Raw genomic sequence first — 21,679 nt, 5'->3', positions numbered from 1 at the left:
TAGCACAAGCTCTGAGGAAATTGCTCTCTATTATGGATGTTGTTTGGAATGCTTTTCATTTGACATTTTTCCAGTGTGTAGTGCAAATATCCTGTGAATCCCAAAGCCTGCTGGGCTCCCCTGGATTCATCTGGTGCAGAACAATGTAATTGCTCAACACTGATGGGTCCTGTCCCCAGCAGTGTGGTTTGGTGTGTTTTAGATCATAGAATCCCAGACTGGTTTTGGTTGGAAGGGACCTTAAAGACTATCTCCAAAGCAAACTGTAGCAAAAAAGAATGACTTTGCTTTTGCTGACTGTGTAGGCTGCAGTCAGCCAGGGTTTCATCCCCTTACAGGCCGTTCACTTCAGAGTTGGACTGGATGATCCCTATGGGTAGTGTGAGTGGTGAACATGGCATGTCTCTGCTCGTGGTTGGTTTGAATAGCTCAGTCAGATATAGGTATTGGAAACCTCTTGATTTAGCAGTTTTGCTCCTCTCATACAGCATCATCATGACAACAGAAAAGAGCCCAGCAGCCGACGCTGACAACTCAGAGCAGCAGCAAGCCAAGGAGGAGGAAGGAGCTGCTGAAACACAGAAGCAAGAGGCTTCCCAGGAGGAAGGGGCTCAACCAACACCAGAGAGACAGCCCCAGAGGCAGAAGGCCTCCAACGGAGACACCCCCACGCACGAGGAGCAGAGCAAGAAAGAACATCGCACGTCTGAGGGCCGGGGTCTCTCCCGCCTTTTCTCCTCCTTCCTCAGGAGGCCCAAGTCTCAGGTATCTGAAGAGGACAAAGACACTGATGCTCCTAAACAGGCAGGAGGTGACCAGGATGCAGGATTAGGAGCCAGCCCTGATGAAGACATCCTGGTGAAAGCCCCGATTGCAGCTCCTGAGCCCGAGCTCAAAACCGACCCATCACTGGATCTCCATTCCTTGAGCAGTGCAGAAACACAGGTAAAACACCCCATTACGTGAGACATGCTCCCTGCTCCTTTAAAATGTGTCTTTATAGCCAGAACTATAGTAACTTCATATCCCAGGCTGGTGAGCTTGACCAGAAAAGGTCATGACACGCCAAAAAGGCTCTTGTCAGCTCCCTGTTTTATTGTGTACTTCCCATTCTTGCATCTCTGCATGACACCTGCAAAGTACCTGTTCTGGAAATTAGGGTCACACTCCATGGCATAATTTAAAATACCCTGTGCTGAATCATTGCTTTGCTGAGGCTTGGGATGTCACAACAGAACACAGAGGGTTCACATTCATTGGGTTCAAAACCAGGGTTGATGATCAGGATGTCCTTGGTGTGAGCAGGATCAGGGCAGGTCAGTGGCCCAAGGTGGAAATTACAACAGTACATGGATTTGGGAATGTATTTCTTCAACTTCAAGGAACACAAGCACATTTTAGGACTTGGTCATCTGCTCGGTCTGGGCTAGTGCTGAGCCTGCCAAATATAAATATTTTCTGCTTATGCATCATGTAGACAGGGATTTCTGCACTGCACATGGGCTGAGCCCAGCCCCTGGGATGTGTCTGATGTCTACTCATTCCAGCCAGGGTCATTTTTCATGCAAAATTTAAAGTTTAAAAATTTAAACTAGAAATTGAGGCAGAGACGCCTCCAGGGAACATTCACTGAGCTGTGGCTGGTTATTGATTTGGGAGTGCTGGGTTCTCTCTCTTCCTCCTTGGGTAGGTACAGCTCTATTGTTACTTGAACCTGGAGTTGAAAAAGGTAGGTATTCCTTCTCCTCAGCTGGGAATTTCTTTCATCCCAACCAACCTGTGTGTGTTGCTGGAGCCAGACAGGGTGAAATCTGGATTTCTTACCCTCTGCTTTAAGTTCAGAGTGGCTCCAGATATCCACAAATGCTCAGTTTTGTAGCAATACTTTACAAATTCAAGCATTTCCAGTAGGCAATAATTGTAAATCCACCTCCTTAAAATTACAAAGTTGTAGAGAAGGTAGTAGGTAACAGCTTTTGCTTTCTTTTCTCAAATTTCTGAACATCTGAAGACCATGGGATGATCTCTGCTCATGTTTTGTACCTCTGAGGGTTGGGATTAGCAGGATGGGGAAGAGGTGGAGGTCTTCAGGCACCTTCAGCCCAGAAATTGTATTTTCAAGAGGAACTTGTTCTTGGAAGTGTTTAAGGCCGGGTTGGATGTGTCTTGGAGCAACATGGTCTAATGGAAGGTGAGATGGCTTTAAGGTCCCTTCCAACCCAAACCATTCTGATTTTTTTAATGCATGATTTCTTTCTCTGTTTATCTCTGATTTGCTGTTCCTGAGCCCGTAAGAGTTTGCATCCCAGCCTTTCTTCATGGGCCATTCATTTTAGATGATGCATTTGTGGTGGTTGTTTTTTTTTTTTTTTTTGTTTTGTTTTGTTTTGTTTTGTTTTGTTTTTAGTTCTTATTTTAGATCACTGTCAGTGGCTTTCTGAACTGTGACACTCGGCAGATATTTCTGCTGTGAAAGCATTTGCAAGGTGCTGCAATTTGATAAATGCTGACCGACGGGCATTAGGAGCTTTGACTTGATTCCCTGCTCCCAGTTGCCCCAGTTCTGCTGGAACAGAAGTCAGCAACTTGTGGACATTATTTAGTTTTTAAATACCTCTGTGCATTTGTGCCTGGGTGTGATTTCATGAGATATGATGGGCTGAACAGACAAGGTTTTGCTCTTCCTCTGCTGCAGCTCTGTACTCCTGCAGCTCTGTACTTCCAGCATCGTCACGGCCTGCCGTGAACTCATTTAACCTGCTGAAGTGGCAGAGGAAAAATAAAACCATCTTCCTTCTTCCTCCTGTCCCCAAACTGCATCTCTTTCTGCTATTTGAGTGGATTAAACTGGCTTGCAAAGTGCTTCCATAGGCAAAGGGACAGTGGTGTGGAGGCTGGCTTCCCTTTTTGGTGGCAGAGAGATGCTTGGTCAGCTCCAATTGCCAGGAAACCTCAGCCCTGACCCTCCTTTTAGTGCCACTGCTACCATAAAATCCCACAATGGTTTGGGTTGGAAGGGACCTTAAAGCCCATCTCATCCCACCCTCTGCCATGAGCAGGGACACCTTCCACTATCCCAGGGTGCTCCACGCCCTGTCCAGCCTGGCCATTGACACTTCTGGGGATCCAGGGGCAGCCACAGCTTCTTTGCCTGTGCCAGGCAGTCCCCACCCTCCCAGGAAGAATTTCTTCCCAATATCCCATCTAGCCTCTGTCAGTTTGAAACATGTCCCACTTGCCATACCAAGGGCCGGTGCATTACAACAGCTATGCCAGAGTGGCAGTGGGAGCACTGGGGGTCCTGCCTTGGAGGGAAAAAACTTTCCCAGTCCAGAAGGTACTGTCACTAACACTGTGAATGCGTGATGTAATCTACCCTGATTTCTCTAATCAACTTATTTCTTTTTTATTACATCCTTTACAAAATGAAAACTGGAAAAGTACTTGGAAGAGTTCTAAAAGTTAATACCATTCCCTTGGTCACCCCAGCTGCTGCTCCAGGTCCTGGAGGTTACAGGTTAAAGTGGGATAATGAATTCTGAGTGAGATCCTAGCCCTGCAATGCTTGTTCCATGCCTGCTTTGTTTGTTTGTTTGTTTGATACCTCTAAATTGGGGGTTTCAGCCTGCTCAGGAGGAGAGGAGGGACGACCAGGAGCCAGAGGGAAGAGACCTCGAGGACAGGGAAGGAGGGGGAGCAAAGGAAGAGGGTGCCAAGCCAGAACTGAAGACAGAGTCTCTGGAGGCTAAAGCAGACAAGGATTTGAAAGCTGTCCAAAAAGCAGTGAAAAGACACAGAAACATGTACTGCAAAGTTGGCTTGCTGGATGACACCATTTTTGAGTGCTCTGTGGATGTAAGTACTTCGGGGGTTTGGTTCTGCTTCTCATCTCTCTCCCTTCTGCTTCTCTTGAAAAATCACCACAAACACGATTTAATAGGGACCTAATGTGCTGCCAGGGAATTACATGACAGGTTTTACTGCAGAACAAGCCTGCTGTAAGCTATAACAACTTATTTAATGTGTTGTAAAAACCTCTGGGTACTAGGAATCTTTATTTTTTATTGTTCAACAATTCCAGGGTGCCTTACTTTGTAAAGGTGGGTGAAAGTTTGGAAAAAAACCCAGAACACCCAAACTTTATATTACTTGCTGTTTACAATCTCTCTCATTTGTATCCCAGGCTAGAGTTTAGGTTTTTGGGGTAGGTTGCAATTGTCTAACTTTTGTCTCCTTGGCTTTGAATAAAATGAGTTGTATAAAATTGATTTGTGCTTTTCTAGTCCCCCAAGGTATCTCTACCCCTTGGGCTGCTGGTTAACTTAACTCCTGGTGCTTGGATGTAAAGAAAAACACACTGTGTTTAGCCTGTAGTTGGATATATTTCCAGTAAACAATTTAAATTTATGTTGACTTAGAGCACTGCATCTAAGTGCTTCATCTAAGAGCTTTTTTTCTCCTTTATTTTGTACATTCTCTCACAATTCTCTCACAAGGCTGTCAGGACAATAAAAAGTGAGCATAAATCCCTATTTAATATTGAAGTACTTGTCCGGAATATTAATGATCTGGTACTTACCACTGGAGCAGACTTCCACCAGCTTGTTTTCCCTTAGTCCTGCTGGTAAATGGGCCAGGAGAGGGTATCTGAGCACAGGGCTCCTTGTGGGAGCAGTCACCTTGGGTGATCCTGGGCAAGTAGGTCAGTGCTGAGTATTTGTGTAACGATGGCACTGCTGGTACTGCCTGGGATCAGCTCAGAGCATCACTGCCCCCATCACCTTCCCCTTGGCCAGGGAGACTGTGCAGCCCCAAGGATCTCTTCCCCAAATCCTGGTTGCCGTGGCTTTGTGCCTTGGTTTGCTGCAGTGATGTTTTTGGATGCCGTCATAGACACTATTGGAGGGAGAGCCATGGGAGGTGCTGACTTGAGCAGGATGTGAGAAATGTCTCTCTGTAGGTCCAGAGTGTTGTGGTGGGCACTGCAGAGGATTAGGGGGGCTGTTGTGTCAGTGAGACCCTCTAAATTTGAGGAGCGCCCTTGCCTTTAGCGCCAGTATAATTTTTCTCTGGCGTTTTGAGAGTTTATTAAGATTTAATTGGGAAGGAATTGCAAAAGTGTAGGCAAAGAGCAGCACAAATGCCTTTACTGAAGGAGAATTAGTGCTTTTGGGCATCCTTTCTGACTGACAGCCGTGGAAGCTTTTTCTTTCCTATATCAGTGCCAATTCCTTGAGGAATAACCAGGCTAACACACACATTATGTTACCTATAGAGTCACAATGTGTGCACAAAGGACCTGAGAGCTGAAAGGCTTGAATAAAGCCAAGGAGTAAAGCAAGGCAGGGGTCTTGGAGCAGTTGCCATGCAGAGATGACTGACAGGAGAGCTGCGGGCATTAGTGAAGCTGGTTTTGCGTCATTGGAGCTGCACTTTCCTCTAGCAGAGCATCCAATGTAATGAGCTGCTTCTGGTTGCCATAGTTTTGTGCCTCAGAGGTGTTTTCCTTCATGTTTTTGGATTAAAGGAGTGTCTGTTCCTTGGGCCAGTTTACTTCTGAAGGATATGGGGGAAAGAAAAAGAGGAAATGGGAATGCTCAAAGTTTATTTCTGGAGGCAGGAAGCTGTGTGCTGAGCAGCTTTGGGCACATGAAGCAGATGTGAGAAGCTGGTTTTCATAGCAGAGCAGGGTGATGGAAAAATCATGGAAATCATGGGCTTTGGTTATGTGCTGCTGCCTTTTTTGTTGAACCTAAGAAAAGTCAGGTTGCCCCTGAAGTGTATAGGTTGTAGCAGTTTCATCTCTTGATCCATACCTGATCGTCTGGCAGCCTGAACCTGGGAGATACCAACACTGTAGATGTACCTTGGGAGGGAAAACCTCTAGAGATCCTTGGTGTCTATTGAGCTGTGTTGTGAAGTCCAGCTTTGTGGGATTTTCAGACATGGAGCTAGTGGGAAGAGAGAGACCCACTGTGGTTCTTGTTGCCTCTCCATGTTTTTATGTCTGCTGCCCTTTCCTGTGAGGAGTCTTTGCTCTGAAACAGCCAAGAGATATGATCTGAAGCTACTCAGGACCCTTTTTCCCCCTTATTGATAGTGCAGTGTGGTTTGATCCTATTCCATTCCTCTCCTCTGCTGTGAACAAAGATAGGCAAAACCCAACCCTGTCCTACAGGATTTCTTTGTCTGTTTGCAGAAACACTCCAAGGGACAGGATCTACTTAAAAAAGTCTGTGACCACCTCAATCTGCTGGAAGAAGACTACTTTGGTTTGGCCATATGGGAGACACCAACCTGCAGGGTAAGCAGCTCCTGGCCCTGAGGGGATTCAGCTCTTTCTGCATCATCTCCCCAGGGCAGGAAGTAGGGCAGAAGCTCCTCTTCAAACTTGTTTTGGTGTCCTCCCTAAACATGGATTGCAGGTCACCAGACAGGAAGAAATGGTGAATAAATGACTACAGGAGTGTGGATTTTAGTAGAAAAGCTATGTGGCTCATAGAATGAACCTTAGTGAACTTGGGTCTTCACCTGGAGAAAAGTCATTATATTAGTTTACTGCAAAATTATGTCGTTAAGTGATAAAGTGAAAGGAGTCAGGCTGCCCTGGCACTGGTGTCAGTGTTCGGAAGGTTTGGTTGGAGGCATCCAGAGCATTTGCAGTTGAACCCTTGCTCTGCAGAACAACAGAGGTGACTCTATACCAAAGCTCCTACTCGTGGTTTCAGTTTAAGGTCTTTGTTTGATTTGACTCAGGCAGTGTCTTACCCTTTAAAACCGTGGTTACCCTTTAACTCAACAATTACACAAGGTCTATTTGATAAAGCCACAAAGGGAGGTAATTGAAATGAAGGGCCCAATTCTATGTTCCTTAGACCAGTTATGTTGGTCTGTATTCTGACTCTTCCTCTGCTTCACCTGCAGCAATCCCCTGTGGCCAGGTTACTGACTGACAGATGTCTGTCATTAAATACTTCAATTTGTTTTATACACAGGCAAAGTAACAACCAAGAAAACACTATTTGAGACAGGCAGAACTCCTACTTTGTTTTACAGTCTCTGGTGTCTTCCAGTTTTCTTGGATGTAAAATGTGTTTCCATGTATATAACCTGGATATTTTTTATATCAGAGGACTTTTTTTAAATCAGTTTCTTCTTGAAGAGGGAGGGGTAGGTGTACTTTCAGATCCAATTTAGAGCAAAAAGAGTGTAACTGGAGCAGCTCAGCTTCTTCTGCCTGTGCTGTGGGTAGCTCATTGCTGCATTTGGAGATTAGGAAAAAATCCTTCCTGGAAGGGGTTGTCAGGCCCTTGGCACAGGCTGCTCAAGGAAGTGGTGGAATCACTGTCCCTGGAAGTGATCAAAAAACATACAGATGTGGCACTTGAAGACACTGCATAGTGCTAGCCTTGGCAGTGTTGGAATAATGATTTGACTTGATGATCTTGAAAGGCTTTTCCTAAATGGTTCTCTGGTCTCCAGACCCTCAGACTTGCTCTTCTCGTGTCCAGGCTTTTGACATTGATTCTTCTGGAAGCAGAAGCTTATACCTTCTCCCTTCTCTCCTTCAAGGGCTGACAGGTTGTGCAGCTTTTTAACTGTAGGGCCTGAAAACAGATTGTTTTGTCAGATCTGTGTCCCAGAGCTGGAAGCTGGGGCAGATGAGGCCACCGTTCATGGGTTGTTCAGCTCCAGTGTGGAGCAAGCTAGTGTTTGGTTTGCTCTGATGGGTGAATCCATTATTTTAAAAAAAAAATCTTTCTGGTTATGTTTCATTGAACTTTGAAACCTGAAGCTTCATCTCTCTCCTGCTGTAACTTCAAACAAGACCTCCACAGAGTTGCTGATTCACAGGTAAAATGGTGGTAATAGGATCCAAGGATGAGCTCCTGCACCTCACTTGCAGCTGTGTGGAGCAAGTGGAGAGACACGTGTGTATTCCTGGATAGGGAAGGGTTGTATGTGACATTTCCCACCTTGATATTTAGGGAATAAACTTTCTGAGGACCAGTAATTACTTACATGGGCATAGCAGAGGGTGACAGTGGGATTAGGAAGTTGTGGCAGTGGCTGGAAGCAGCTGGGCACCATGGAGCAGCAAGGAGCTCATTGCTGTGAAAGGGAGGATTGTTTCCCACTGATTCACAACTCAGTGGGATAAAAGTGTCATTAATTGCTGTTCCCATCATTGTCTGCTGGATCAGGCAGGGTGGGATGCATGACTGCACCCTGGGCTCACCCCAGTAACAAGCGGCTGTGTCACCAGCTCAGCTGTGGAGATGCTCTGCTCCAAGCTATGGCCCTAAAAAGGCAGCAAATCTTCCTTTTAAATGGATTTTGTATCTCTGCTTTTATATGTTAGTGGAGCAGGCGTATAGAAAGAGGAGATTAAATCTAAGTATTGCTGTCTCCCTGCCATGAAGTTACGTGTCCTTCTGGTCAGGAGAGATTAGTTTGAGGGATTCAATGAGTTAATTCCTTCACCTCAGGAGACCTGGATGCCTAAATCCTGTTCAGAGCTGGTGAAAATGAAGAGGTGATTAAATGTAACCTCTCCAGGAGGGTTGCTAGCCCAGTGCTAGTGCCTGCAGCAGCACAGGCCCTGCCCCCTGCTAAGGGAAAAAAACAGACCATGGAAAAAGCAGGAATTGTGTTTTGAGGCTTAAATTGCACCACCATCCCACAAAACCCTAAATTACAGAGGAGGGGTAAAAAGATATTTTTAAATTTGTAGCACAGATAATTACTAGAAACTTGAGTCATAGTTAAAAGAAATGAAGTTTATGTCACACTCCTGTAAAAAATTCCAGCCTTACTCAGGAATTGGGTGTTTTTACTAGTATTTCAGCAATTAGGTCATTGAAAACTATAGCTAATAATAGAAAGTCTTGGTGATCTTTGATCTGAATAGGGTAAGTAAGGAGACAGGGTGCTTAAAATTAATGTATCTGTCCTATTTACCTATTTTTAAAGGTTCTGGAGAACATAAAAGGTGTTGTATGAGTGCCCCTGGTAGCTGTGGCCATACCTGTTGCTCTGTTCTTGCAGCCCTAATAATTTGCTTTTATTTTTCCCCCTTGTTATTCCTGCCTCCCTTAAGAGTCTCTGGTAGGTGAATAGTTGGAAATAAACCCACTGAGACCACAGTCTGGAGTAAAAGTAGTGAAAAATGCACCATCTCTTCAGTTTCCATGGCTGCCTTTGTGTCAAATATTGTCCTTTTTATTTTCTTTTTTTTTTTTCCTGTATTTTTAATAATTTTCAGCTTTCTGTGGTGTTTCTGGAATGTCTGGTAAACTGTGAATGTTTTTATCCTCTTACAGACATGGCTGGATCCTGCCAAAGAAATAAAAAAGCAGGTTCATGGTAAGTAGATTGAATTTATCAAGTGTGTAGGGGTGTGTTTTTTCCCAGTGTGGCTTTGGTGAGCCATCCAGGGGGCCCAGGGATGGGAAGAGGTCAAGTGAGGGTGGGTGGCAGGGATCAGCACAGGTTCAAGCAGTCTGTGCATCCTTTCTGTCCTTTTTAAGGACTTAGAGGTGCTCTAGATTTAGGGGGAAAAAAAGGTAATTTCCTTGGTAAAACAGCTTGGGGTGTGTTTGCCTGAAGCAAAGCCACACTGTCAGTGCAGTGCTGAAGTGGGGATGTGCTCCTTGCTGGAGGATAGGAAAATGGGTGTCAGTGGGAACTACTGAAATCCCAGAGAAGGTTGGAAGACCTGTAGCAGAATTTTATGGTGGAACAAGGTTTTATGAGCTCTGAGGCTGTTTGAGGTCCAAATAGAGGCACTGGAATGATAAATGGCTTGAGAAATATCAGCTCAAATATCAGATGCTCTCTCAAGTTGTGTTTTAAGGTCTGCTAGCACTGAATTAGCTCAAGATGAAGGCAATGTCAAAATTAAATATGTTTTAGAGTCTTGTTTTCTCTTGGGAGCAAGTCTTTGGAAGTTTTGGGAAGGAAAATACTGGTTTTGGGATGCTTTTGGTGGGAGGCCTAGGACAAAGTGTGTATTGAATTCAGATTACGGAGGAAACACAAGGCTCTGGAGTAGGGAAAGCTCCTGGTCTTACCAGCTTCTCTTGGAATCGGTTGCAGGGTGCATGTGAAGGGCAGGAGCAGCTCCATCCATAAAATTCATCTAGTGAGTGTAAAGAACAGCAACCTGCTGTAAAATCTGGTCCTCTTGGGCATGGGTTAAATGGCAAATTACTTGATTTTACTTGAAGTGAAGGTATTTTGTATGTACAAATGAACATGTGGACACCAGTGTGTGCTGGTTTAGGTAACCTCTGCTCCCTTCATTGTCACCTTGGAATCATTTATTTTGAACCATGTGTGATAAAAACAATGTGCCTCATGTTTAATCTCAGTTAGGGCATTGTATAAGAAGTAAATTCAGGAATGCTCCATTCCCCCTGTTCCCTGTGTGAGATTGGGATAAATGTCTGAGCAAGTGCAGGGGTAGATCTTATTTTTCTGAAGTAAGTCTTATTTTGAACTAGTGTTAAAGGGCACAGCATGGGGAGATGTAACTATGACAGCCACTCAGTCAAGACTATCTTCTGCTTGGAAATGGGATTATTTTCAAGGAAAAGAGAGAGTTACCTCTTCAGCTGTGTCATCTGGGCTGTCCATACCATATATAATGCCAATTCTTTGTGTGATTATGTGCATTATGGCTCAGTTAATGTCTGTAATGGTTTTATACAGGGTTTGCAATAAGCTGTATTAAAGCAATTAGATCTGGACTTAAAAAGCTCTTCCTATCCTGGTGCTTTCTGTCTTCATCCAGAGGTTGATGCTTGTGTTGGGCTACATTTAAGCTGTGTCTAACCATCTGATCCCAGTGCATTAGGCTGAGGAGTGACTTAGTGCAGCCTCCCTTGAACTTCGGAATTTAGGTTAGGCAGTAAATCAATCCTAATTTATTAATTTACAGCCTATGCCTGACCTGTCTTCATGAATCTCTTTTCAGTCAATGAAAAAGCATGCCAGTTACTGAGCTTCTTAGCAATGAATTTAATTTTTTGCCACAAGTTGTGGTTAATCCAGGTGATTTTCCCTGCTTTGCTTTTTTTTCTCCTGCTTTTCTTATCTGCTGTAAATGAAATCATATCTTACACTTACACAGGTGTTAAGCTGCAGCCAGCTGTAGGAGTCAGCAGTATTAAATCAGTGTTGCATCTGCTAAATTCTGAAGATCAGTTTGGATATTCCCAGCTGTTTTTTGATATCTACTGACCATCACAAAGCTGTCCCAGTGTGTTTATTTTTCTCAAGCTCTCCCTTTTTCATTGCAGGAGGCCCCTGGGATTTTACCTTCAATGTCAAGTTTTATCCACCAGATCCTGCCCAGCTAACAGAGGACATCACCAGGTGAGTTACCTGGGAATCCTATGGCCGTGTTCTCCTGAATTTCATATTTGGGTGTTTTTCCCTCCTTCAGCAAGGAGATCAAATGTCTTCACCATTTGGAGGGGGTTTGGTTTGCTTTTAGTGGATGTGAGGACGCTCCCACTCTCGTCTTGAGTCCGTGTGTAAAGCAGTGACATTTATAATTCTGCCATGTGCATGTTTGTATGGAAAAGTAAATTCTTACCTAGAGCCAGGATTTTCTGGTCATAGTGTCTTTTACTCCCTTTGCAGAGTGGACGTAACCTTGAATCCCCCAGGCCTCCATGCTGTTTAACTTGGGAATAAGTAAAAATTTGGAACAGGCATTGTCATGTGTTCATCAGTGGCATAAAAAAAGAGACTCTGATCCTCAAGTTCATAAACTTCTCTCTGTTCTCTGTGAATAGTATTTTGCTTTCTGCCCCTAGGTATTACCTGTGTCTGCAGCTTAGACAGGACATCCTTAAAGGGCGGCTGCCTTGCTCCTTTGCCACCTTGGCTCTGCTGGGTTCCTACACGGTCCAGTCAGAGTTGGGAGACTATGATCCTGATCTCCATGGCCCAGATTACATCACTGAGTTCAAACTGGCCCCAAACCAGACAAAAGAACTTGAAGAAAAGGTTGTGGAGCTTCATAAAACATATAGGTAAGGCACAGTGGCTTGTTCGTGCAAAGCGACATGAAATAAGGGAGATAATAGGATTTTCTGGTGTTTTCTCCGCCTCTGTGAGATACAGAAGACCTGTGGCTGTCCCATCTCTGGAAGTCTTCAAGGCCAAGTTGGATGGTGCTTGGAGCAACCTTGTCTAGTGGAAGCTGCCCCTGCCCATGGGAGGGGATAGAATGAGGTGATCTTTGAGGTCTCTTCCAGTCTAGACCATTCTGTGATTTTATGATGATTCTGTGAAGATTAACTTTTAACAAAAGATCTTACTTAGGACAAAATCTTTCTAGAAACAGGAATTATTTCCTGCATGAAGAAGAAAAAAAGTTTTTAGAAAGCAGATGGGAAGTCTTGCAATTGTTTATTAAAAAGTGCTTTTTTTCCCCACAGAGTAGCCATGCAGGTGGGGTTTGGCTCATGTGCAAATGCAAAATTTACTTGTTTTAACCGTGTCCTTTGCCTTTTTTTAATTGGTATTTCTTTGGAATGTATGTAATCGTGGATTATAGTTTGATCTAGTTTCTGTTTACACACTGTAGCCTACAGCCTGTTTGGGGCATTCTTCTACCACATTTAGTGAGTGACATTCAATTCCTAATGTGAAAGGATTCCAGATGATCCAGGAATTACAAACCTGCAGTTAAGTGTTTCCTAGTGCAGGCAGGACCTGTGCAGGTGTGTCTGGTTCAGGTAGGGTTGAACAGCTCCTGGGAGTCTCCCTGGTATCAGATTCAAGGGTGACAGTAACTAAACCTCTTCCTCATCTTACTTTGGGTGTATCTTCCTAGAAAGGAAAAGACAGAGCTAAGACAAGAATTTGTCACAGGCAGATGGGAAAAAGAAGCTGGAGCACAGTAGGAAGGGTGAATGCGGACCCTGGCTGTGACCACTCAACACCTCACTCAAGCCTGCTAATCAATATTTTAAATTGATTCCCCTCCATTTACACCGAGAGGAGAGGAAATGAAGGAAAATAAATACTGGGCCTCTGACAAGGTTCATGACTTGGAGTCAAAGGCTGTTTGCTGTGCTAGAAGTGGTGGATCACAGTGCTGAATTATTCATGGCTTCATCAGAAGGAGACTTCAAGGTACAAGATGTAATTTCATTTCATCTGCCTGCACGTGCAGGAGAAGGCAACACATCCCCATTTAATCTCTGGTCCATATTCTGTGAACATTAAACTTCAGAGGGTTTTCAGTGGGAATCCTAGAATCATGGAATTGTTTAGGTTGTAAGAGACCTTGAAGCACATTGAGTCCAGTCATTAACCCAGCACTGCCAAGCCCACCACTAAACTGTGTCCCCAGGTGTAACATCCGTGTGTTCTTTGGACAGTTCCTGGGGAGTCTCTGCTAAACCATGCTCTGGCTCTTGCTACTGTGTTTGCAAAGCACAAGGTCCATACCAAGATGGTGACTGCTCCTGAGACTTTGCTACAAGACTGTCCTTGCAGTGGACTTTGCCCTGTCTCCTACCACTCAAACCTCTATTTACATCATACACAAGACGTATGTGAGCACTCAGTAAGCAGGATAGAAAATGAAATGTATGCAGCTGAATCCCCTCCCAGCAGAGCTGTTAATGTACCTCATACACCAGAAACGTATTAAGAGGGACGCTTCAATAACGTTGGTAATGGCCTCCATTATCAGAGTGTCTTTGTTAAATTGTGCCTCTCCTGCAGACAGGGCACCATCTGTTCCCAGAAAAGCCCTCATTCATCTGGTCCCCTGCCTGGAATCTCTGCTGAGTGGTCTCAGCTGTCCGTGTGTTTGGTTGGAGAACAATAGCTGGGTTTGGGGAGATCTGGAGGCAGCAGGTCTGTGGGGACAGGACCTATCCCCTTTTGCTCAGTTGGGTTTCTTCTGCTGAATCAAGTTTTGTCCTCTTACTGTTCTTCCTCACTTCATTCTCTAGTGCATGTACAGCTTCACAGGAATAAAGTGCAGTTGTGTTACTGGGATGTCTCAAAGCACAAATTTGGGCAGAGTGATTTCATAATTCATCATCTGGGCAACAAACAGATTTGTTTGTATTGAAAGCAAAAGACAATCTAATGGATTTCATGAAGTCTGATCTGTCTCCTCTTAAAAGCAACAGTTTTGAGAATACCAAGCCCAATCTTTTTCTGCAGATCCATGACTCCAGCCCAAGCAGACCTGGAATTTCTTGAGAATGCAAAAAAACTATCTATGTATGGAGTTGACCTTCACCAAGCCAAGGTGAGAGCTAGCCTATGTGCACCTACTTGTGGATTTTGTAATTTGATTATCCTTCCCTTGCAGGAGCAAGTTTGCCTGTTTTGGGAAGCTCTGTTGGAAAGAGAGGAAGTATGGAAATACAGACACACAACAGGAATGCCTCCAGCATTCCTGCAAGAGAAGTGATTCTTTGTGGTTACTTATTATTTGTATGTCACAGGAAACTTTCCAAAGCTTCTTGTATAGACAGGTCCTTGCTCTGAGTGACTTAGAATTCAATATGTGTTCCCTGCCAGATGAGCCTCTGTGCTCCAGGAAATGCAGGATGGGCTCTTAATGAGCCTTAGGGCAACCAGCAGAACAGGAGAGATCGGCAGGAGGGAGGAGGTCTTCAGGAAAAGCATGAAAGAAAAGGAAGAATTGCAGCTGGGAGCTGGAGTCTGTGTGGTGGGGATGTGAATTTATGGGAAGACCAGAGGGATAGTTTGGAAGGCAGCTGTTGACACGAAACTCATAAACCTGACACTGTTTAAATCCTCATCTGCATTCCTAGGACTTGGAAGGAGTGGATATCACTCTGGGAGTCTGTTCCAGTGGCCTTCTTGTTTACAAAGATAAACTGAGAATCAACCGCTTCCCATGGCCCAAAGTCCTGAAGATTTCCTACAAACGCAGCAGCTTCTTCATAAAGATTCGGCCAGGAGAGGTATGACTGGCTCCTGTGAGCTCCTGTCATCCTCCTTTTCCTTGGAATCCTCACCGTGTGTGTGTCACTGGAGCGGGGCGGGCTCAGGCTCTTCTCTGTGGGAGCCTTTGATGTCGAGGGTGTCTGATCCCTGCTGAAGCTGCGAGCCAGTGTAACAGCGTGTCATCCAGCACCACCTCCTGGCATCACTGGGTATTCCCAGCATCCGGGGAAAGGCCCGGGAGGTTGGCAGATGAAACTGGGGCAGCACTAACTCATTTTTTGGAAATGGGGCAAGGCAATGGCTCCTTGTCTTGCTTTCATTCAAAGAAAATAATTAAAAATTAGCATTAGCTTTTCTCCTAAGTGCAGAAAGCAGGGAATGGATGCACCGGTGCTGCCTCTCATGAATGGGAAAATCCCTGGAGCAGCCTGGTTACATCAGGGAAAGAGGCTTCAATGGGGATCCACCTCTTTTGTCTTCTTCCTCCTTCTCTTGCTTTCACTGCCATGACCTAGCCTTGCAGGGAGGTCAGTGTTTGACCTCAGCCCACAGCTGAGCAGTATGACAGTGGGAGATAAACCCAAGGGATGTTGCTCTGCAAATCCGAGTGCATCCTGAGGGATGCCCAGGCTCATGGCCAAGCCCTGTCTTTCCTCTGACCTGAGGTCCTGCTGCACATTGTGGGGCAAGTTGAGCAGTTTGTGTCACAGCACACCAGGGTGGTGGGCTGGGGACTGGGCTTCTGCCACATTTATTTCCTGCTAAAACTAAATAACTTACGTTTTCCACAGCAAGAACAGTATGAAAGTACAATTGGGTTCAAGCTACCAAGTTACCGAGCAGCAAAGAAGCTGTGGAAAGTATGTGTTGAACATCACACCTTCTTCAGGTAGGTTTTCTGAACAGTAGCCTCACCCTGAGTAACTCAGTGCTTGAATTTAACTATTGAAAATGAACATTGTTCCTTAGCATTTTTGAGAAATGGTTTCAGGACAGTAGATGTTTATTTTTTCAGTAAATTTTTAAGCAAGTTCTGCTTTGTAAGACCCATAAGACAGAGATTGTGGGGTCATGTAGATGTGAGACACCATTAGTATGTGCATTTCCTTGGCCAAGTGCATGCAAGAGACTGCTTTAATTTCTGTTGTAATTCCTCTTCACATGGCCCTTTCTGGCTCTGGAGGTGTGATTTTTAAATGTGTGTGTCTCTCAGGCTGACATCCACCGAGGCCATCCCGAAGAGCCGGTTCCTGGCGCTGGGGTCCAAGTTCCGCTACAGCGGCCGGACGCAGGCGCAGACGCGGCAGGCGAGCGCCCTGATCGACCGGCCCGCGCCCCAGTTTGAGCGCACGGCCAGCAAGAGAGCGTCCAGGAGCCTTGATGGAGGTGAGTCAGCCCTGCTGGGTCTTCTCTATCCCTTCTGGAATCACCAGGATGCTGAAGTACTCCTTAAGGAACACCTGGACTCTCTGCTGTACAGAAACACAGATGTAACTGGTCACTGTAGTACAAAACCTTGTTCCTGCCCCTTATATGTTTAGGAATTTGGTGCCTGTAGTGAGACTGAATTGGTGCTCACTTGGTTAGAGCAGGGTGCTGATAACACCATGGGGGTAGGTTTGTTCCCCATACAGGCCATTTACTTAAGAGTTGGACTCTATGATCCTGATGGGTCCCTTCCAACTCAGAAAATTCTGATTCATCACACAATCTTCATTCACATCAACAAAACCACCCAGCTAATACAAAAATTCCCCCTACAAAAACCAAAACAGCATCGTCACAACACAGAACAGAAGTAGACAATTTACACCTAATCCACGCCTTTTGCCTTCACCCCAATTACAACAACTCCCCATGATCATTGCACTCTCTAACATGGCTCAGTATTTTGCTCATTACCTCTCCCAGGTTTTGTTCTTATCTCAATATCACAGCACTGTGAGGGCTGTCACGGGTAAATGAACTCCATCTCAGCCAGCTGCAGTACAAAAATGTAAACCAAGGGTGGTCCCAGCAGAACTGACTGATGAAAAGGATGTAGGTGGGTGCTGAAGGCTTCTGGCAAAGTTCTGCCTATGAAGATACTTCTTCATTTGATCTCAAAGCATTTTCCTTTAGAAAATCACGAATTAAGCCATTCTGTTTGTTTGGTTTAATACAACTTCTTAAATTCCATAGTTTTACATGAGGGTTAGATTTTTTGCCATGATAGAAACTTTTTCAGTGTCCCTTAAAGTGATGCTTAGGTTGGAGTTGTGGAGTGTCAGTCAGATGGGCTCATCCCTGAGATTTTTAAAATAAATAGATAGCAACAGAGGAGATGAGGCATGGGAAAGGGAATGTCCAAGTTTGGTCCATGTGATATGTATCACAGGGTATTAAGATCCAGGGAAAGAGGATCATCCCTGTGTACTGTGAGGATCCAGGGAAAGAAGAGCATCCCTGTGCACCATGGACACCTGATGGGACCATATTGCTTTTAGCCCTGAGTTTGTGCTGCAGCCTGCAGAGCTGCTCAGCACTCCGTGGCCAGCAGCAGCCAGGCTGTCCCTGCTCCTGGGCTCAGTGACATCCCAAGCTTGGGTTTTGTGTTGTGGAGCTGGAGGGAAGGTTCATGTTCCATAAGGCAGCAAAGCCAAATTCCAACTTCCCTGCAGTCTGGGCATGCAAAGTTCCTCAGGCACAGTGCATAGCAGCGAGGGCACCTGTACTGCTGGTTCCCCATCAGCTGTGCCATTTTGACCCCGGATGAGCAGTGCAATCAGCTGCAGTGCTACACCTGGATGTCAGAACTTGGAAAAGAGCAGCCTGTGAACGTGACGCTCCTGCCCTTCGACATCTGCGCCTTGGCCATGTGGGGGGTTGTTAATGTGTGCCCCATTTCTTCAGCTAAACGTGCGACTCAAAAGGTTGAGTTCAAAACCGTAGACGAAGAGAAGCAGAAGGAGGTGGTGGTGGTTGAGGTTCCCGAACCAAAACCTGCGGATCAGATCCGAGAGAAGCCAGGTATAGCTGTGGTGGTGGCTAAAACTCTCTGCAGTGCCTTTCCTATCCTCTACATGCTTGTTCCTGACAATTTCCAGTTTTCACCAAATCTGATGCCTTTGTCGTTTCATTTCTTTGCAAGAAGAGTTTCGCAGTTAGAGGAGACACAGCCCAGCTCTGGGAGACTTCTTAAATTTCTACCTTGCACCTCATTAGATTGCAATTCTTGTGGAGAGGCGGGGAAAAGATCAGGATGTGCTGGCACTTGAGAACTTGTTAAATGTGGGTAGTTTGTATGTATGGATTTGAAAATTTTAAAGTTTGATCTTAAAACTTCTTGTGAAGCTTCTGAAATCCTTCAACCCAGGACCTCCTTGCTATTTTGGGTTGGAGTTTTTTTGGTGTTTGAGAAATGCTACCCATTTTACTCTGTGGAGCTTATATTTCTCTTAGGATAGGTACTATTAATAAATATGAATGTCCTTAAAAGGTGTGTAGATACAACAGCACATTTGAATACTAGTAAGTGTATCACAGCAGTATTGCAAATATTTGCAGTCTTCATCACTTCATTCACACACCTGTGGAGTGTTAGGGCTGCCGATAATTCAAGCAAATACGTTGGGTACCCTCCTCCCACTCAGAATTTTTTTACAGTGTACTTTTGACTGCATTACTGCTTTTCTAGTATCTAGATCATGAAGTGTGGCAAACATCCGCTCCATGGGTATTCCTGGAATCCTCACTAATCAACATCTTTTGGTGGGGAAAGCCCAATGCTGTAAAAGCAGAAGGTGGGAATTTCAGACACTGGGGTAGATTTGAAGTTAATCACTCAAGTATGTTTAATTAAAGCTGCTAGGTTTTAGATAGGTTTTTGTCTGGTTGTGTTTTTCCTGGATTTTGCCAGCCAGCACCTGCCTCCCTCCAGACTTTGCAGGCAGAGTCTCACGTTCGACAGCTGTTCATGTGTCCCATGTCTCCTTTCCTGGGCAAGGAGTCCATAAAGCTTATTTTTGTGCTCTTTCCAATACACTGTTGGGTCTGACAGCACTAGAAGGACTGACACTCAGTTCCATGGTGGAAAATGACTGTTGAGCTGCCTGCAAACCTTCTTGCTGTTCCCAGCTACTGAGAAGGATCTCCTCACTCCTTGCTGTGGTGACCATTGTGTGTCTGTGTGGGTCCCCAACCCCTGTTAACACCTGCAAACCTGTTTCTAGCTGAACACATTCTTGAAACTTTTGAAATGAAACCCATTGCAGAGGAGGAAGAGGAGGAGAAGGTAGAGGTGGTTAAGGTTCCTGTTGTCAAGCCAAAGTCGGCGGAGCTGATGCAGCCGCGGTCAGGTACAGCTGCAGTGGTGCTGGGTGGCAGTGCCTCCTGTGCTCTTGCTGCTGGGGTGAAGTGATGCAGTGCTGTAGGACAGAGTTTACACTGGTTGTGGTGGTGTTTGTTGGCACTATAATCACCTCTGGCTTTGCCGTGTGCTGCTCTTCAAGTGTGCTCTGGGTGCAGTGAGGGGATGCCCTGTCCTGGCTGTGTGTGGAAATGAATGTGCAGTGGCCTCTTAAAGCTTCTCTCATACTGTCCCTTCTTGTGAGGTTTGTCCCCCTGAGCTGTAGGAGCGTGCAGTGCCTGGAAATCAGATTATGAGATCTGGGACTGCTGGAGGTCACCTATATTCCACTTTATTTCTTCAGTAGGGAGCTGCTACTTGCCTAGTTGGGGAAGGATGTCAGAGCAACATCACTGCTGCAGACAGATTCATATTAATCATAATTATGTTGTAGGAAGAGGAGAATGAAGCCATAGAGGGAGGTGACTGGGAACAGCGATGTTTCCTTAGTTAGTATGAAAACCACTGGAGGACAGCCACAGCCCCAGGGCTGCCAGAGCTCCAGGAACATTTGGACAATGCTTTCAGGCACCTGGTGGGATTTTTGAGATGTCCTGTGCAGGACCAAGAACTGGACTCTGTGATCCCTGTGGGTCTCTTCCAACTCAGCAGACTGTGTGATTCTGTATTCCACAGGATGTATGGCAGCAGATTGGACATCAGCTGGTGTCAGACCTGAGCTCATCCATCTCCTGCTGTAGTTGCCCTTTCTCATCCACCTCCTGCACTTTTCCTCATCCTGACTTTTCTGCCCCTAGTAGGGACTGTTGGTGAGGTGATGGCCATGGTGATCAGTCGTAGAATTCTGGAATGGTTTGGATTGGAAGAGACCTTAAACATCATCGAGTTCCAACCTATGTTTAATATCTCAGTGCTTTTTACTGTGTTTAAATCATGCGTCAAAGTAGCCAAAGGCAGTAAATCAGGAAACTGTAACTAAAACACCCTTCTGGCAGCCCAGAACTCATTGTTGGATGGCACAGAAGTTTGATGTCTCCTACCATTTTTCCTGCATGTCTTGATGCTCTGGCACAGCAGCAAGAAAGATGGCCCTGCACATTTACTGGTGGCAATATTTCCTTTGCTGCTTCCTTCTTAAGGTGGCATTTTAACACATTCATACTTTTTTAGCCAAACGTGATCTTGGCAGTATTGAGATAAGCCCAATTGAAGAGGAGGAGGAAGAGAAAATAATGGTGGTGAGAGAACTAAAGCCGTTGCCAAAGGAGTCAGGTACCACCACAATGACAGCTTTGCCAGCATCCTCCTCACCCCGGCCATCCCTGCCATCTCACCTCTGCACAACCTTCGCAGCAGCTGTCACTGCTTCCGTGACATGAATACACTGGGACACAGCCCTCATTGTCCTTTGAAGAGGATAGCACAGTGTCTGGGTCACAGAAATGAATTGCTGTGCTGGGGAGCACAGGGAGAATGGAGCTGGCAGTGGTGGAGTGGGTTTTAAGGTTGTTTACAGCAGGATGTGGTGTCCAGGAGTTTGTCTTGAAAGCATAATTCCAATCTTTGGAAATTCTGAAATACAAAAAAAATTACTCTTTTGACTCTACCTTAATACATTTTTGGCCACATGGATACCTTACTCTATCTATGTTTTATTAAGATACAGATGAGATGTTGTTACCTTTTCAGTAGAACAGGAACTCTTACTAAGGAGTTGCTTGAAACTACAATTTTTATTTTAACAGCAAATTTTCTAGGAGTGACTGGCTGGACCTGAGTGACCTCATGTTGGCTGGAATGAGATACACAGTATGATCCTGCTGCAAACTGTGATTTTGAGAATGTGAAACCACATCAAAGATTCTATTTTATGTGACACGGTATCTTTTTAGTGAAACATCCCTAAAAACCAACATCAGGAGAACCAAATAGCTTATTGTATCTCTAGGTACACACAGGAAATTAATTTGGGCTTGCTTTGTCACACAGCTTTGGCTTGAATATTTCCTTGGGGTCAGGCAACTACGTGGCAAATCAGGAATTGAAGGAAAGGAGTAGGCAGTTGATTTCTTGTGGACCTAGTGCTTGTATTGACTGTCATCCTCTGCAAAGATGATTTTTGGCAGCATGCTGTTTATTTCTGCACTGTCACTGGCCTAGAGGTGCTGGGTATCTTCCCACTGTGCTGCTTTGAAGATATCCATCTGGGACACCCAGCCCCAGCCCTGAAACCCACCGGGAAGTTGCTGAGAAGTTTTCTAGAGCAGTGCTTGTCAGGGGGGAAAGCCTTCTTTCTAAGTGTTTCTCTTCCAGAAGCCATCTGTTTCTGCTTGAGGAAATGTCCATGAGTACAGAACTCCTCATGCTGTGTCTTTT

General features: G+C 45.1%; 1 protein-coding gene across 29 annotated transcripts in view; it reads left to right on the top strand.

The window, feature by feature from the left end:
• Window positions 1–21,679, top strand: part of EPB41 (erythrocyte membrane protein band 4.1) — a 95,619-nt gene that overhangs the window by 44,777 nt on the left and 29,163 nt on the right. For 17 of the 29 annotated variants that reach the window (XM_063418888.1, XM_063418875.1, XM_063418879.1 and 14 more), the window contains exons 2-13: window positions 489–945; window positions 3,625–3,855; window positions 6,200–6,304; window positions 9,324–9,366; window positions 11,304–11,379; window positions 11,826–12,044; window positions 14,200–14,287; window positions 14,820–14,972; window positions 15,747–15,844; window positions 16,169–16,341; window positions 17,848–17,964; window positions 19,167–19,292. In XM_063418888.1, the coding sequence (XP_063274958.1) occupies window positions 496–945; window positions 3,625–3,855; window positions 6,200–6,304; window positions 9,324–9,366; window positions 11,304–11,379; window positions 11,826–12,044; window positions 14,200–14,287; window positions 14,820–14,972; window positions 15,747–15,844; window positions 16,169–16,341; window positions 17,848–17,964; window positions 19,167–19,292 (1,879 nt within the window). In that variant the 5' untranslated portion in view covers window positions 489–495. The remainder of the gene's footprint in view (window positions 1–488; window positions 946–3,624; window positions 3,856–6,199; window positions 6,305–9,323; window positions 9,367–11,303; window positions 11,380–11,825; window positions 12,045–14,199; window positions 14,288–14,819; window positions 14,973–15,746; window positions 15,845–16,168; window positions 16,342–17,847; window positions 17,965–19,166; window positions 19,293–21,679) is intronic. The other 12 variants (XM_063418902.1, XM_063418901.1, XM_063418899.1 and 9 more) reach the window with 2 other exon arrangements.

Source organism: Prinia subflava, chromosome 24, assembly GCF_021018805.1.
Source record: "Prinia subflava isolate CZ2003 ecotype Zambia chromosome 24, Cam_Psub_1.2, whole genome shotgun sequence".
NCBI classification, from domain to species: Eukaryota; Metazoa; Chordata; class Aves; order Passeriformes; family Cisticolidae; genus Prinia; species Prinia subflava.
The sequence above is the reverse complement of the archived record's forward strand: the minus strand, read 5'-3'. Positions and strand labels throughout refer to the sequence as shown.